Source organism: Drosophila teissieri, chromosome 3L (genome assembly GCF_016746235.2).
Source record: "Drosophila teissieri strain GT53w chromosome 3L, Prin_Dtei_1.1, whole genome shotgun sequence".
Lineage (NCBI taxonomy): Eukaryota > Metazoa > Arthropoda > Insecta > Diptera > Drosophilidae > Drosophila > Drosophila teissieri.
In genome coordinates this window covers 7,022,244-7,038,583 of record NC_053031.1, presented here as the reverse complement: position 1 = coordinate 7,038,583, position 16,340 = coordinate 7,022,244, and the positions used below count along the sequence as shown (strand labels likewise).

Genomic DNA, 16,340 nt, shown 5'->3' with positions numbered 1-16,340 from the left:
CCATTGACTTTACAAGCGTGACTCCAATGATTTCAGTTCTGTATGACCACTGTGCGAAACCCACATTTGTGGGTTCATTCACCCAACCATTCGACCGGATTGTGGGCGTATGAATGAGGGGAGGTGGCTGGGGAAAACAGCTGCTCCTGGAAAATGCAGAGTAACTGCTCAAGAGCAGCTCGATGGAAAGCTTCTCTCGTTTTTCCGGAGCTTTTTCAGGAGACACGACTCTGGTTTAAAAATACTTGCGAGAGCACCAGCCGAACGGGATATGATTCGCTTTGTTTGCCTTTGCCATAATTTATTTATGCATTTGTCACTGTTTTTTCGTTATTTTGATAAAGTTGTAGCCAGATAATTTCGACAGGAGCCACGGGAATCCGAAAACCTAGCGTTTGCAACAGGGGAATTTCGCCAAACTCGGCTCACTCTCTTCATTTCAGTTTGATTTCATTTTATTTTAGTGATAAGGCTCGGCTCGAGAAAGTCGATATCGTAATATAAACACGAAATAGGAGCCCAGCGCCGAGCAGCAAGCATCCCGCTGCTGAGGGAGAAAAACCAAATTGTGGATGCCATCCGCCAGGAAAACCGAAAAGGCGAGGAGGCCAAGGGGTGTGCACTGTGAGAAACTCATGGGAAAAGCATGGATAGGTTACGATTCCAGGAAACAAAAGTTTACGCTCTCGGAAATGTTTAAGTTACAAACGAATTGAAATGTCTGTAATCTTACAAATTTCATTCGCTTTCCATGGCTTTCTCTCAGTGTATAAAGATGTAGCACACACATAGGGGTTATAGGGGTGCCGCTTTGCTCGCGTGGGTTTTGTTGATTTTGCGTGCGCATAAAAAATCGAAGTGGGCTTGTGAGGTTGGAGATTCGAAGCCGACGAGAACGGGATTGGGGCTTGGGGCTTGGGGCTCGGGGCTTTTTGGGGCATTTGGGGGCACTGGGAGTTGTGGATGCGACAATCTCGGCGCGTGTTTTTGGCTGCTGGAGCCGCTTGTTTCGCATTCTGCACTTCTGTGGTTGAGGGCCGACTCGTTTAGGGGCGTGTACCCCTCTTTTCGGCCACAAAAGGGGGTTGAAATGCCGACGAACAGGTGGCGAGGATACGTGGACGCAACTCACCTGTAATATCACGATCGTAGAGGTAGCTGCTGGCACTGCTCTTGATGCTTATGGAGTCCAGGGGCGTGGCAGGTGGCTCAAAGATGTCGAAGGAGCTGCAGGAATCAGCCGAGGGCGTCGGAGGCTCCACCATTATCCTTGCTGCTGACGATGTGCGTTTCAATACGAAAAAGAAAACCAAAAATGCATGCGATGAGGATAAATGTGCAAAGTATGATTTCAAAGCCAAATCAGATCTTTGTTTACAAGAAAAAAATTTAAATAAATAAAACACGTTCCATTTCGTTTAAATTTGAAAGGTAATTTATTGTAATAACCCATCTTAGAAATTAAAACATGTTATAAAACATATAAGAATTTCATTGTAGTCAATACCATGCTTACTTCAAAACTTAAGATTAACCCATAAAAAGGGTTTTTAAATATTATTACTGACTATTACGAGAATCTGTATCCACCACTTGACATTTATTAAAAGCCAAAACCATTATCGAATAAATTTCATGGAAATTACATCGGTTTCGATTACAACACGAGAGGAAGCTCAGCTCCTGCCGCCCCTCTTCCTTTTTCGTTCCATTTCCTTGCTGTAGAAGTATAGTTGTCTATTGACCTTGGCCACCACATTCAGTTGGCTTTTGTCGAGATATCTGAAGATCTCGAAGTACAATTCATCGGGCAGGCCCAACAGCGATGGCTGTAGCTTCTTCTCCATCTGCATTAGTTGCTGCGATCGCATGGGCTGGAACACATGCTGCTTGAGCTGATAGGAGAGCTCGTCCAGCTTCCGAAAGCGATGATAAATGGGCTTGTTCTTCGCCTGAATATTGAGCACATAGCGTCCGATGGGCAGGCTGATGCTGTAGCCAGGCTGCTTCGAAGGCGGTGCTGGGGATAGGGTGACCATGAGCTGGTCCCCCAGCGTGATGGCCATCAGACGGGACTGGAGGGCAGCCACCAGGGAAGTCTCCTCGGGTGCATGCTTATCCAACAGGGTCCTCAGACGCATCAGGTACGCGGTGTCATTGAAGCACACATCATACTGGGCGGGTTGTTCGCTCAGGAGGCGCACGTTCAGGGCATGGAAGCTGCTAAATGATGGAACGGGCTCAATGAGGTGTCGCTTCTGGGCAAATGTCTCCTCCTCCACAAAGCCGCACTCCAGGGCCACCAGGTAAGTCAGCAAGTGCAGCCACTCGGCAGCCGGCATTCTTCGGTTCTCCTGATACTGCTTGAGTAGCTTCTCCATGTGCTGCGGCACCGATTCCCGTGTGGCATGCTCCAGGATCAAGGGATCCGGCTCCTGGGCGCTCTTCTCATGTATCAAACGCTGTCGCTGCTTTTTCGCAACTGCAACGAGTTTTATTTATATTTAACTTTAAACGGAATCTCAAGGACATGATTAGTGAAGTTGTGTGTGCTTTTGGTTAGGAGAATATTGAAAATTGCAGCAACTAACCTGCTGTGTGCGGATTTGGGAAACAACAACTCAAACTGGTGGTTATATACAATACATTTTAGCACTACAAAATATGTGACACAGAAGAAAACTCAAAACTCGCGATTACATTTAGATGGATATAAAACTTGATAATAAATACACACTTGCATTCAAATATAAATCAAAAATTTAACAAATCACTAAGAAGTCAGAAATAATTGGTAAATAAAATTATATATGTGTATTTTCTTGTATCTACATAAACAATTTATTAGTGCACTTGTGTAAGTTTGTTTAATCTAGGACTGAACAAATACAAATTCATATAGACTCAAATTTATTTTCTTTGCGGTCTGAAGCAAATTTACAAAATAATAAAACAGGTTTTTTGAAATTTATGGTACATTCATTGTTATCTGGATGATTCATCGAAAAGAGTCGCCGATCTTGGGATACAAGTGTAAGGAACTTTATTCAAGTTAAGAAAGAATACAAAATAATACAAAGTATAGTGAGTTAATAGATATATGTACATATGTACGTATTTCGTGGATAAAGGATGACCATATACTCTATAAATTAACAATCGAAACAGGTTCCAATAATTTGTTAAAAAATATTTAAGAGGTGAGCATATTGTTATTAGCATAATGCATGAACTAGTGTTTGTTGTCTTGTTTCTATGTTTTTTATGATTTATGGGTATCTATTGTTCAGTGATGTGTTTTAAATAATATCTATTTTAGAATAGGACTAGCTACTAAGAATCAGTGATGCTCTAAACTAATAATAAAGATTATTTTAAAATAAAGAAAACTAAGAGATACAAATGAACGACGGTTATTCGCATATAATTTATAGTTTAGTTACTATTTATCTTTTTTTCACATTTTGTTTTCTTTGCTTTGTTCATCGGTAAGCAACTTGTGATAAGTGATAAGTGCTAAGACATTAATAAATAGTGTAGATTACGAGTAAACAAAGGTAAAATGGGAGCAGCAGGCCATTTATCAATTACTTAATGGTGGTCTTACCCGAAGTTACTATGTTTCTAGAACTATTTTATAGGAATTCCCTTCCTTTTGGCATTACTTACCCTGATCGGGAGCTTTGATGTCCTTTGTGGCAACCACTTGCTGCTCATTTAGCTGCTGCTGCTGTTGTTGTGTTTGTTGTTGTTCGCCCGATGTCGTGGGACAGGCTAAAAAGCCCTCAATTTCGGATTTAGCATCTGACATTTCAGCTACTCACGTACGAATTTTGTGCGAAACGATTTGATTTAAATTATTAATTCGACTGTCATTGTCCGTTTTCCCAATGACAATCGGAAAATGGGGCATACTGCGTTTTATGCACTCGAATTTATAGAGCTTTGAAGTGGGCCCGGCAAACTAATAGGGGAAATCACAATTTTATCTTATTTCGGCAGATGTGGCACTTGAGTTACAAAAATATTTATCATATTTACAAGAGATGGCGAATTTCTAAATAAATATCCAAAGCTCTAGTATTCACGCAACAAAAACAAAGCAAAACGACGCGTTGGCAGGCATTTTCTAGAAAACGTTGTTAGTCACACATATTTCATAGGTAGACGCAACAGCCCGTTTCATACGTATTAAGCTTAATATAATCTACGATTTTGTGGGAGCAAAAATCACAGAAATGTACAAAAATTCGCGAAAATACCATTGTTCATTTTGCGAACAATCAGCTGGCAGGCAGCCGCTATGCAACACTACCGCCGGTGCTACACAATACTTATCGATTGCAGATGAGCCGGGAGCTGCGTTTTCTATTTAGCTATTTTACAGCGGAAAATTACAATACCAAATTATCGAACTTATAAAGCCTAAAAGAAAATGCGATTTAGGTTAGAATAGAATAAGCATTCAACCTAAAACTCACTAAAAAAATTTAATTGCTGAGAAACTTTTTTTTTATAATTTTTTAATAATTAAACCCTCTAGCTAGATTTCAGTTCCAATAGTTGGCAGCACTAATAGCAATATATGGCCAGTGTTGGCAAATGGCTTTCCAATAGCCGGCTAAATGGTTTGTTTTTGTTGAAACTAGAAGAAATTTAATAAAAACAGAAGAAATACCTTAAGAAACATGCCGAGCCACGAGGAAAATGAGTTGTACATGGTCAAGGAGGCGCAAAGACTCAGAAAAAGCGATCCTTGCGCGGCCATGGCCTGGATTATCACGGCTAAAACTCTATATCCAAACGCATTCAATCTGCAATACGAGGCTTACCTTCTGGAACGCGATGGTCAAAATTACGAGGAGGCAGCAAAGTGTTTCAGCCTTATGTGAGTAGATAATAACATACCTATTCAGTTACTATATGTTTCACATTTCTAGAGCCTCCAATTTCCCGAATCAACACACGGAGCTGTGGCAGGAGATCAATGCGCTAACAAATGCCCTCAGAAATGAGAATGAAACTACGCCGGAACACGAGTTCTATGTGAAAATGTATAAGCACCTTACTCCCGAGGTTCAGCACAACATCTTCATGCACACCATTAACCACAGTGGCGATAATCTGGAGCGCGTCTATATCTATATACTGATGTTCAACAAGTTTCCCAAATCGGCCATAACTCAGGCTCCCCGACTGCTGGAAATGCTGGCTGAGGGCATGAAAACGGAACCGGATCTCTATCAGAGGATTCTGGTGGAGGAGGTTTTGCCCATGATCCAGAATAAACCACCAGAACTTTCGCCAAATCTGGCCTGCAGACTATATACCAGTTCCTTGGAGTTTTATCTGCGGCAAATCATGGATGATTCGGATACGGCGGATGCCTGGAAGAACATCTTCAAAGTCCTGATGATCTGCGGACAGATGATGGGCTGGGAGCCCTTTTTACCCTTCAGCAAACATGTCAACCAGAACGTCTACTGGGAAAAACTGGTGGACATACTTTCCGGAAGTCCTGCGGGCAGCTCCCAGGTTTTGTTTTATGCCACCACCTTGTTCATTTACTCCCTGCATGGTTATATACGAAATTGCAAGTTAAGGATTGAGGATGCCGATGTAAGTCATGTTTTGGTAGAGGGATTCATGGAATGGTCCCCGGAAGGTGATGGCTCCGAAGTGCCCAGCATGGAGCCACCAAAATTCTCCCTGACTACGACCATAAGTCCGGAGTTATCCAAAGCCTTCTTGCATGCAGCCCAGTGCTGGCAATTGCTCAATACGGATCAATTCCAAAGGGACTTCAGTCAACTTATGCTGGCTCTTCCCTTGGCGCCTTGGATATCCAGGTTCCTCTTCGACTTGGCCATATATTTCGGACATCGAGATGAGGCCAACAAGCTCATGGCGGACATGACCACCCAGAGCAGCCTGGTGCAGAGCCTGCAGATCCTGAGCCTTAATCTAATGCAGGGGAGCATGACGGTAAGTTAAAAGTAAATTATTTTAAATGGATTAACTTTAATGAATCTCTCACACAGCTTCAAGGCTTCCAGTGCATTTTGAAGATCCTCTCAGAACTCCCCGCCACCCAGGGCCAACTTTTGGAAAATATGTCGCTGAAGGGTCACAGGCACATGGTTTTTCTGCCCCTCACTCGATCAGCGTTGGTGCAGTATTGCGTTGGAGCCATCATCAGCAGACTCAGTCGCAAGGTTTACGAACCGAACTGTCCAGATCGATTACTGGGCGATCTCCTAGTGCTGCAGCAACTGAATCTGCTCAACGATGTGCTGCTCACTCAACAGATATTTAACTTGATCAAGCAACGCAAATCGTTCAATCTGCGCACTCTATCCACCTACATAATTAATATCGAGTTGATTGAGGAGCTCTCGCACATTTGGAACTCGCAGCAGGAGGATAACTTTGAGTTGACCAGCTCCCCAATTTCCAGTGGCACACCTACTGCCACAACTGTAGCTGGCGGTTCCCAAAGCCGACGGATAGGAACCCGTGGAGCGGACAAAGGAGCCCGCGATGAATTTAGGTCGATCACACGACAGCAGATTGCCCGCTGCAATGAGAATGTTATCACTTTGCTGGCGAATTTCATTAGCCAGGAACATTTGATGCTGGCGCAACATATCTTTGGAATCAGCCAGCCCGTGGAGACGATTGTGATTAAGTGAGCACATTAATCTAACGAGGGGGTAACATTTATACAATATCAATATTACAAAATCAATACAATTATCCAACTATTTTACACATTGTGTTTGGTTTCCACTTGTTAATATGTATGACTATTATATTTAAGTTCACACGTTTGAACATACAAAGTCTAGACTGTAATTTGCTTATCAATTAAACAAATATTTATTTTATCTGCTGATAACATAGTTAAAGGTTGGTTGCATTTGATATGTTTCGATTTAGTCATAGGCATAACATTAAAACGTATTTTTAAGGTAATTTGCGTATAATAAATATAATTTATCGACTAGCAATTGCTTTGCCTTAACATTTCTGTTATAGGATCAGATGTGTACTAAATATTTATAATATTTATACATATTTATTGGTTTTAAGAGCCTCATTTTTACATAATAACACTCGTGTGCACAATAACTATTCAATTTGGATTCCTATCAATATCACACATCTTCCGCGGTGGTCGTCGTGTATTAAACAGCTTCCTGGGCTTCGGGATTCGTCTATGAACTTGGAGGTAATAAGGTCTTCTCGGAAGACTCAACTAACTCCCCCTCCAGTGGTAAGTGAACCCCGAAATCGTGCTTCATGTAGGACATGAGCACATTATACACAGCCGTGCACACATTGACGAAGGTCACCCGGTATTTGGTGTCTAGATAGCGAAAGTTCAGGTACTGTGCCGCCGGCCAGGTCATCCAATCCAGCATGTACACATACGGGAACTTCGAGATCAGCTCCTGATTTGTGGCCTCCAGCGTTTGCCGCTCCAGATAGCAAAGGGAATAGAAGAAAATGATGATGCAGGCGGGCGACATGAACAGCTGGTCGATCAGGATCTTCTTGAAGATATTCTTCAAGGTACGAGCGGGCATTATCCTGTCCATCCAGTTATACACGTAGTGGTGCAGCGGTCCCTGCAGCGCACCAGCCACAAACATCCTGTACATGCGATCCGTATCAAAGCGATCCTGGTGCCGCAATCCCCGCCTGTACTCGTACTCCTGGGCTATCACATCGCCCACGACCATCAGCAGTCCGGAACCCACCACGTTCGTCACGAGCAGATACTTTCCGAACATGTTGCTCCACGCGATTTTCGTCCATCTCAGCAGCATGAAACTCAGGGTTCCACCTTCCGTTTCCCCTTTGCCGTGGCTTAAACGAAATCCGTACTTTTGGTGGCCCACTACCTGGGTTCGCATCCGGCACAGAGCCGCGTAGTCTCTGCGGACATGGATGGAGCCATGGATTTTCTGTGTCCACGGAACTGGCGGGTTTCGGAGACCGTAGCACTGGCGCAGGCAGCGAATGCCCAACATCATTCGCAGCCACTGCAATTTAGTGACTACTGTAGTCCCGTGTGTTTTTGATTTACGTTACGAAAGACTCGATTGTTTTGACGTTAAACTGGCAGCTGATTGGGGATGGCACTTTTTTGACTGACCATCTACTGTATCTGCAAGCTTAAAATCGATTATATTTGTTATCACTTTTAAAATGCGTTTTATGAGATTTAGCAGTTCGCTTCCATTTTAATTGCCATTAAAAACGCGTAATAACTATGTATCATGGTTGGAAAAGCCGTACTTTATATGGGAGAGCAGGACGACGTACACGCAATTGGCCACATTGACGAATATCACGCGGTAGAGGGACTTAAGAAAGCGAAAGTTAAGATACTGCAGACCCGGCCAGAAGCAGCAGTCCAACATCCACGTGTAAAGGAACTTCTCGACCAGCTCGCCATTGCACTCCGCAAAAGTTCTCCCACCCAGCAAGCTGCTGACGTAAAAGAACAGGAAAATATAAGTGGGCGACATGATCAACTGATCCGCGAGTATCTTATGCCGGACACCCCATCGACCAGTGTCCGATAGCAGCCTGTCCAGCAGCAGATAGAAACTGTGCTGAACCGGACCAATCACCAACCCCGTAATCATCATGCATCCTGAGCGAGAGTAGTCAAAGTCTTTCTTTTCACCAAATTCCTCGTACTGCTGGGCAACTGCATCTCCGATGGCGACGAGCAGTCCTGATCCGACGGTATTTGTCAGCAACAGGTACTTTCCGAACGCTTTCGACCAGAATTTGGCATTCGGTGGAATTTGGGAGCTTGTCGAGAAAACGGTTACGAACTGGAAGCCCATCCTCAGCGGATTGGCCAGCCGAGTCCAGCTAAACATCGTGATCCCATCCGATCTTGTTTTGCTCTTGTGATGGTTGACTTGTTTGATTAAAAAACTTGTAATTTTTGTCGTTCTGACATTGACGGACCTGGTTTTTTGATTTATTGAATAATATTTAATAAAACAATGATCAGTGCAAGAAAACAGCAAAATTACAAATTACATGAAAGATTAAAATTTGATGTTCAATACTCAAACACTTTACAACCCTAACCGATATACGCCGATGAGATAATTTTTTCGCCAAAGACCCGCTCTGGCCACACTGCCCTCTTTCGGTTCTGCTTTCCACCGTTTTCGCGTTATTTTTAGCCGCCTATTTTGCCGAAAATATTTATATTGGTGGCTAAAACCCATCGCAATTTCCAATCAAATCCGTCCGGTTGGTAAACCACCAACACACGCAACTATTTAAGGTTAGGACCGGCCTGATAAAACGCCTAGAATCGTGTATTAAATACTTTTCTCCTCCAGGTGACAGAAAGCCATCCGGTTTTCCGGGTGACGACAGTTTTGCGTTTTTGGACCAACGCAGCGTTTTTATAATGAGGCTGCTCTACGTGTTTCTTCTGATTTTGGCCGTGCGCTTGGCCTCCGTTTTCGTGGTCCAAACTTATTACGTTCCGGATGAATATTGGCAGAGTTTGGAGGTGGCCCACAAACTAACCTTTGGGTAGGTTCAATTTCTGGAATTTCAGTCTTTATCTTTATAAAAGAGTGTTGATTTTGATTAGAAATTCGTAGTACACAGTTCGCACACTCAGTTTCAGTGTCCAGTACAGTCTAGATGAATATTTTCACTGATAATTGTCCATTGGTACAATAGCTGTTGAAATTGTCTCTTATCATCATACATTTCTTCAATCAAAATGAATTCTTGAAACAAAATCCGGTGAACCATAGTGTAATTTCTCTACCTAACTCACATGTTCTCTATTTTAGCTATGGCTACCTGACTTGGGAATGGGTTCAGGGCATTCGCAGCTATGTGTACCCCCTGCTGATCGCAGGACTCTATAAAATCCTGGCCCTCCTGCAATTGGATAGTGCCCACCTTCTGGTTGTTCTGCCAAGGATTCTCCAGGCTCTGCTGTCGGCCTACTCTGATTATCGCTTCTTTGTGTGGACGGGCAAGCGAAAGTGGGCGCTGTTTTTGATTCTGGTGCCCTGGTTCTGGTTCTACACGGGCTCGCGAACTCTGGCTAATACATTGGAGGCCTCCCTGACAACGATTGCCTTGAGCTACTTCCCCTGGTATGGCGAATCCACTGCTTATCTGTGGCCAGCTGCCATCTGCTGCTTCCTGAGACCCACGGCAGCTGTCATTTGGCTCCCATTGTCCTTGTATCATCTGCGCAAGAGTCGCCAGAATGTGCTGGAGCTGATCCTGAAGCGATTTGTGCTCATCGGGTAAGATATTAAACGATAGACATCAGTGACTTTACATTAATCCTATGTACATCTCAGTTTACTCGTTGCTGGGCTTGGAATAGCCATCGATACCTACTGGCATGGCCAATTGATAGTGACACCGTACGAGTTCCTCAAGTACAACGTATTCAACAACATCGGCAGCTTCTATGGCTCACATCCTTGGCACTGGTACTTCAGCGTGGGATTGCCCACAGTCCTGGGCATCAACACCTTGCCCTTCATCTTCGGTGTGATGGAAACTGTGAGGAAGTCGGAGAAGTATCCGGTTAGCAAGCAACTCCTGATCACCATCTTTCTGACTCTGGTGGTTCTGAGTGCAGTGGAGCACAAGGAGTTCCGATTTGTGTCCTCGCTTCTGCCGCTCTGCTTGTACGTCATCACAGATGTTCTATCCCGCTGGAGCGCCAAAGCCTCAAGCACAATGCTGTGGACCACCGCATTGGTAATCCTCGTGGGCAATGTTCTGCCCGCCTGGTATTTGAGCACAGTGCACCAGAAGGGCCCCATTGAACTGATGCCCAAGTTGAGGGAGATTGCTCAGGAATACAGGGATGAACGCGAGCACCAGGCGAATATTCTCTTCCTAATGCCTTGCCACTCCACACCATATTACAGGTAAGCAGATTTGGACTTTACATTCCTTGAATGGTTTAATGATTCTTTTTCGTTAGTCACATCCACCAGAATGTCACCATGCGTTTTTTGACCTGCGAACCGAACCTGGAAAAGAAGGAGCAGTATAAGGACGAGGCCGACCGCTTCTTTGAGGACCCCGTGCACTGGATCAACTCGCACATTCCCGTGCATCCGCTCACCGCTTTGCCCACGCATGTGGTTATGTTCGATCCGCTGGCCGAGAACATCAGCGTGTTCCTCCGCAACTACCGGCTGCTCCATCGCATCGAGCACGCAGAGGTAACCCGGCTGGAGGGCTCGCAGGCTCTGGTGGACCAGTGGTCGGAGGCACTGGGCGCCCAGTCACCTAATCTTGCTTCTCTATTGCAGCATCGCCAACCGCGCACAGGTCGTTCCATTTTGGTTTACCAGCGCTTAAAGAAGGGCGAGGAGAATGCATTTAATCAACAGCAGAAGGAACCGGATGTCCACGATCATCCGCCGCTAGAGGATCTCGTCATGGCCAATGAGAACGAAAATCTGTTCAATTAGATGATAGAGCAAAAGATAAGAACCCCCCACCGCAGCCCTCCGTTCAAAAGAAAGAAGCAATGACAAATTTGATATTAACTGATAGATACAAAGGCATATATTTTGTATCCATTTTTGGCCTTAGCAAAAGTTTTTAAAACGTTGTCGCGCGAGGAGAACAGAAAATCGAAAGTAATCAGTAGATATTCGTAGGCGCATTTTGTGTACTTCGTGCTAGTTGATAATGTATAAGCCATCTGAGTATTTAGACGCAAACAGTCTAACAAGAGGCAATATATTTTACGTAGTCCAAACAACGCTTGAGCTGTCCTTTCTTTAAGTTCTCGAAATAAAGGTTCAGTGGAGTAGAATTACATTTGATTTTGTTTAAATTTTAATTTATTAATGTTTATAACTTTTTCGAAAGTAACTGTTCAACAGTTTAATCGATTGGGGGAATACCCCGATTGTAGTTTCCCCATACTATCGCTGCTGAAATATCGATGGTGTGTCGTAAGCCATTGCAGTCGCGCTATCGATACCATCGCAGTGGTTAACCCAGCACTATTCGGCCGATTTCGCACTGCATTAATTAAACGCGTTTTAATTAAGTAAAGCTGTTTTTATCGCACAACCACCACACAGAGATAATATGGCTGCTTCAATGAGGGCGCTGCTGAAAGTGCGAGGTGCGTATTCCCCATATCGGTTGCCTAACACACGCCGTATACCCCAATAGCATAATAAATTATATAACTTCGACGGATTTACGGCACACAATGAGCCAATGGACGAACAATTAGGGGGCACCTGTCGTTGCGACGGATCTGCTGATTAGTCGGCTACCTTTGGGATTAATAATCGGCTCAATTTGCAGATCCGCAGATACGTGGCTTCGAAAAAGTGGAAGTGGTGCCCCTCTGTTGCGGAGGGGGTGTGCGGGGGTTGTGTTCAAGGTTCGCTTGCATGTGACCCATCGTACAAACAACCGTTTTTTCGGCAACAAATACAGTGGAACACCGCTCTGGCGATCACAATCATTACCTTTCTTCGTAATTGATATTCTGTATTAATAGTACAGTGGGTCCTCCCTCAGAAGACCACTGCATTTATTTATACTGTAAATTGAACAGTTTAAAAAGATATACTGAGTATATCTTCCAATTTAAAGGATGAATCAAAGTTCCAAATGAGATGAAATATTACGAAAATACTGCAAGCTTTATAAAGTTTAGCTAGTAATTACCGAACAATTTCATATTTACAGCGATAAAAGTAGCCGGCGTGACATCTTTCTACAAATGTCAAGGCCACCAAAAGTTATAATACAGAAATAAGAAAAGACAGCGGATCTAAGTTCTAGGTTCGGTTTTGTTTTTTAAAAGTAACATACAAATTTCTATAAAAGATACCCAAAGAAAGTGAAGTGAAAATGCTTGCAGTTTTTCCTTCATTAAGTTTTCTTGCATTTGGGCTTGTCGCTGGGACACTTTCCGGCCTGGAATTTCAGAAATGCTGGATATGTGTGTACGTAACTAAGGTTGAGCGAACTAAATGAGTTAAGTGGAATAACCTACCAGGTCTTCCTAGTTCATGAAGTTTACACTGCTCTTGTCCAAGGTGCAAGAGACTCGCGCCTTGGTAGTAACAATTAGCGGCAATTCCGCAGTAAGGATTTCTAGGCTTAATATATCCGACGCAGGCACTTTTTCCACTCGTAGTCTCGAATGTATTCATAGCTGCAGTTGTCGAATAGTTTATAACTCATCAATTTGCTGTTCTTTGTATAGAAACTTACTCAGAAAAAATATGTAAGCCAAAACCTTCATAATGGTGTATACGCTTTGAAATTCGCACAAAGACTAATTATTTTAGATATACTTTAATGCTTTAAAAGCTCCTCGGAGAGTTACTGGAAAATTTTGGATTAAAAACTTGTAACTAACTAACTTCTAATTGAAGTATGTATAAGTGTATATATAGGAAAATGTACCAGAAAAGTTAAAATATATATATATTTACTGGTGTACGTCATGGTATTAAATGAAAAATGAAATTATGATACTATTCATCGGTGCAACGGGGTGCATTAGGGTCACATTTTCCCGATTTCATTCGGATGAGTCCTAAACGAATAGATCGATTAAGTTTGTCAAAGGGCAAATATATTATGCTGATTGCACCAACCTGATTTTCCTTTTTCTATGCGCTTACAAGATTTAACTCTCAGGACACCTGGATTGGCACCATTCATGACACAATCAGAAAATATTCCACAGTGAGGATCTAATTGTAGTGTGACGAAACTATTGCATTTACTCTCGATTTGCACAGTTAACATGACTAAAGGTGGTAGAAAAATATAATATTTTTAGTGGTTGTGCTACAGAAGTTCTAAAACTCACCCAGAATAAAAACGAGGATAGGTTGCATCTTGCTAAGCGACTGCCATTCTGAAGGAATAAACCGAACTTAAATAGATCAACGGCATGAGTACCGGAAATTCTACCATTTACCTTTAAAAATCAATTATATATGTGATGTGAGATGTGACAAATTAATAAATAACAATCGAGCAAATTAGCTTTCACTTATTTTCCCTTATTTTTTAATCTACTCAAATAAATGTAATTACTATAAAGCTTTTCACTTTCTTAGGAAGAACAATTCTAAAGTACTAAAGCTTTGATGTAGTATTACCCACCTGTCTCTCCTTCCTCTGCCATTTTATTTATGCTATTTTAATTTTATATCCTTTTCAGATGGCTTTGTGGCCGGAGTGCGCTGCAATTCGCAGTACAACAAGACACGCGGCAACCTGAAGCTGAACGGCGATTCGCGGGTGATCTGCCAGGGATTCACCGGCAAACAGGGTACGTTCCACAGCCAACAGGCTCTGGAGTACGGCACCAAGTTGGTCGGCGGCATTTCCCCCAAGAAGGGTGGCACCCAGCATCTGGGACTGCCCGTCTTCGCTTCGGTGGCGGAGGCCAAGAAGGCCACCGATCCACATGCCACCGTCATCTATGTGCCACCACCGGGCGCTGCGGCCGCCATCATCGAGGCCCTGGAGGCGGAGATCCCCCTGATCGTCTGCATCACGGAGGGTGTGCCGCAGCACGACATGGTGAAGGTGAAGCACGCCCTCATCAGCCAGAGCAAGTCGCGATTGGTGGGCCCCAACTGCCCGGGAATCATCGCCCCCGAACAGGTTCGTACATCTTCAGTGTTTCAGTGATAAGCTTCGCCAGAGGGCAAAGTCCACGCTCATCTGGTGTTTTCCTTATCTCTTGGTATGACGTCCGCGGTGAACTATACTCGTATCTGTTTTATATTCAGTTTTCACTTTGCTTATTATTAATGTACAAACAGGCCTCTATTGACACACCTCTAAATTTATGCATTGAACCTTGCACCTTAAAATGATGGAACCCTATGAGCTAGTTAATTTATAAGCATTTATGACGCTTATCTCTGTATGCGTCACAAACTTCAAGAAGGCAACATAAACGAAATCCACTTTTTAGTCATTACCCACTTTACTTAAAGTGCTTTGTGGTAATCTTATGAAAATTTTTCCCTCATCAATTTGTGGGTCAATAACAACAACAGTTTGATGGAAGAATATATATAAGTTTAATTTAAAATTAGGCCAACTGTATAATCTCGTACTATGCTTTTCTGATTGCAGTGCAAGATCGGCATCATGCCGGGTCACATCCACAAGCGCGGCAAGATTGGCGTGGTCTCCCGCTCGGGAACCCTGACCTACGAGGCCGTGCACCAGACCACAGAGGTAGGCCTGGGCCAGACCCTCTGCGTGGGCATTGGAGGCGATCCGTTCAACGGAACCGACTTCATCGACTGCCTGGAGGTCTTCCTCAAGGATCCCGAGACCAAGGGCATCATTCTGATCGGCGAGATTGGAGGCGTGGCCGAGGAGAAGGCAGCCGACTACCTCACCGAGTACAATTCGGTAGGAGCAGCCATTCCAGATCAATCCTTTCTATTACTACATGTGTTTATATCCTTTTACAGGGAATCAAGGCCAAGCCTGTGGTCTCGTTTATTGCCGGTGTGTCGGCGCCACCCGGCCGTCGTATGGGTCACGCTGGAGCCATCATTTCCGGTGGAAAGGGAGGCGCCAACGACAAGATCGCCGCCCTGGAGAAGGCCGGCGTCATTGTGACCAGGAGTCCTGCCAAAATGGGCCACGAGCTCTTCAAGGAGATGAAGCGTCTGGAGTTAGTGTAAATAATTAAAGGCCATAACCAAACCGGAATCCGTACGCCGAACAAAGCGTATACGCAAACTCATGATGATGAACCTAAAGTTAAGCTAAAAGTGTCGAAAATCGAAATTGAATTCGAGCGAACCCAAATAAATTATTGTGAAAAATTACTAGAGAGAAACGAAAGGCGTTGAATTGTGACATGTATTCCAAGAATTAAGTTAACTACTGCCGTACCACCAAGTTGAACTAAAATAACTCGCACCAAAACGAAGATTTGTAATTGTTATTGCACTCGGCTCATTGTTTGTGTTGCGAACAGAATTTTGCCTTAATTTTAAATACCTGCTCGAAATATCAATGTGAATTGTATCTGAATGTGTAATAAATATGCATAGAAACCGGATAGATGTGCGGAACGAGGTCCTTAAGTATGCAAGACTTGTTATTTCTTATTCTTCAAAGGCATTTTTAAATTTTAAAATTTTTTTTATCAAAATAAAAGGTGAAATGCATTTGATGAATAAATAAGTCGGGTCAGGTACCTCTTTTTCAACAACAAATAAGGAAAAAAATTATATATAAAAAATCGATTTTAAAAAAGTTCATAAGTTATTAACACGTTT

At 43.3% G+C, this 16,340-nt stretch overlaps 8 protein-coding genes across 11 annotated transcripts in view; 3 read left to right on the top strand and 5 right to left on the bottom strand.

Moving 5' to 3' along the window:
- The window catches only part of LOC122618010 (protein nutcracker), a 94,585-nt gene extending 90,284 nt beyond the window's left edge, over positions 1 to 4,301 (bottom strand). Inside the window, exons 1-2 of one of the 3 annotated variants that reach the window (XM_043794127.1) lie at positions 3,670 to 4,301; positions 1,133 to 1,273 (exon numbers count right to left, since the gene is read on the bottom strand). In XM_043794127.1, coding sequence (XP_043650062.1) covers positions 1,133 to 1,273; positions 3,670 to 3,811 — 283 coding nt within the window. In that variant the 5' untranslated portion in view covers positions 3,812 to 4,301. Of the gene's footprint in view, positions 1 to 1,132; positions 1,274 to 1,579; positions 2,483 to 3,669 lie in introns of those variants that run through there. The other 2 variants (XM_043794128.1, XM_043794134.1) reach the window with 2 other exon arrangements.
- Positions 4,302 to 4,579: 278 nt separating this feature from the next.
- Positions 4,580 to 6,769, top strand: LOC122618541 (integrator complex subunit 10). Its single transcript, XM_043795057.1, has 3 exons — positions 4,580 to 4,888; positions 4,941 to 5,985; positions 6,042 to 6,769. Exons 1-3 carry the CDS (start codon positions 4,689 to 4,691, stop codon positions 6,690 to 6,692), a joined length of 1,896 nt encoding a protein of 631 aa, XP_043650992.1. The 5' UTR covers positions 4,580 to 4,688; the 3' UTR covers positions 6,693 to 6,769.
- A 289-nt stretch (positions 6,770 to 7,058) lies between these two features.
- LOC122618545 (mpv17-like protein 2) lies at positions 7,059 to 8,158 on the bottom strand. Its single transcript, XM_043795061.1, has one exon. The coding sequence runs from the start codon at positions 8,037 to 8,039 to the stop codon at positions 7,218 to 7,220; it is 822 nt and encodes a 273-aa protein (XP_043650996.1). The 5' UTR covers positions 8,040 to 8,158; the 3' UTR covers positions 7,059 to 7,217.
- Positions 8,159 to 8,251: 93 nt separating this feature from the next.
- On the bottom strand, positions 8,252 to 8,932 carry LOC122618546 (mpv17-like protein 2). The gene has a single exon (XM_043795063.1). The coding sequence runs from the start codon at positions 8,898 to 8,900 to the stop codon at positions 8,277 to 8,279; it is 624 nt and encodes a 207-aa protein (XP_043650998.1). The 5' UTR covers positions 8,901 to 8,932; the 3' UTR covers positions 8,252 to 8,276.
- Positions 8,933 to 9,102: 170 nt separating this feature from the next.
- Positions 9,103 to 11,859, top strand: LOC122618542 (GPI mannosyltransferase 3). 2 transcript variants are annotated; one of them, XM_043795059.1, is made up of 6 exons: positions 9,103 to 9,319; positions 9,378 to 9,576; positions 9,846 to 10,313; positions 10,371 to 10,952; positions 11,009 to 11,252; positions 11,343 to 11,859. In XM_043795059.1, the coding sequence occupies exons 2-6, from the start codon at positions 9,449 to 9,451 to the stop codon at positions 11,502 to 11,504; spliced, it is 1,584 nt and encodes a 527-aa protein (XP_043650994.1). In that variant the 5' UTR covers positions 9,103 to 9,319; positions 9,378 to 9,448; the 3' UTR covers positions 11,505 to 11,859. The 2 variants fall into 2 exon arrangements, with proteins under 2 accessions (XP_043650994.1, XP_043650993.1); XM_043795058.1 differs by having other exon boundaries at positions 11,009 to 11,859.
- A 157-nt stretch (positions 11,860 to 12,016) lies between these two features.
- On the top strand, positions 12,017 to 16,145 carry LOC122618544 (succinate--CoA ligase [ADP/GDP-forming] subunit alpha, mitochondrial). The gene is made up of 4 exons (XM_043795060.1): positions 12,017 to 12,172; positions 14,246 to 14,694; positions 15,175 to 15,459; positions 15,522 to 16,145. Exons 1-4 carry the CDS (start codon positions 12,136 to 12,138, stop codon positions 15,735 to 15,737), a joined length of 987 nt encoding a protein of 328 aa, XP_043650995.1. The 5' UTR covers positions 12,017 to 12,135; the 3' UTR covers positions 15,738 to 16,145.
- LOC122618547 (accessory gland protein Acp63F-like) lies at positions 12,835 to 13,459 on the bottom strand. The gene is made up of 3 exons (XM_043795064.1): positions 13,282 to 13,459; positions 13,061 to 13,222; positions 12,835 to 12,998 (listed from the first exon to the last, which is right to left on the bottom strand). Exons 1-3 carry the CDS (start codon positions 13,310 to 13,312, stop codon positions 12,937 to 12,939), a joined length of 255 nt encoding a protein of 84 aa, XP_043650999.1. The 5' UTR covers positions 13,313 to 13,459; the 3' UTR covers positions 12,835 to 12,936.
- LOC122618548 (accessory gland protein Acp63F) lies at positions 13,481 to 13,978 on the bottom strand. The gene is made up of 3 exons (XM_043795065.1): positions 13,889 to 13,978; positions 13,671 to 13,826; positions 13,481 to 13,609 (listed from the first exon to the last, which is right to left on the bottom strand). The coding sequence occupies exons 1-3, from the start codon at positions 13,914 to 13,916 to the stop codon at positions 13,548 to 13,550; spliced, it is 246 nt and encodes an 81-aa protein (XP_043651000.1). The 5' UTR covers positions 13,917 to 13,978; the 3' UTR covers positions 13,481 to 13,547.
- Positions 16,146 to 16,340: the final 195 nt, after the last annotated feature.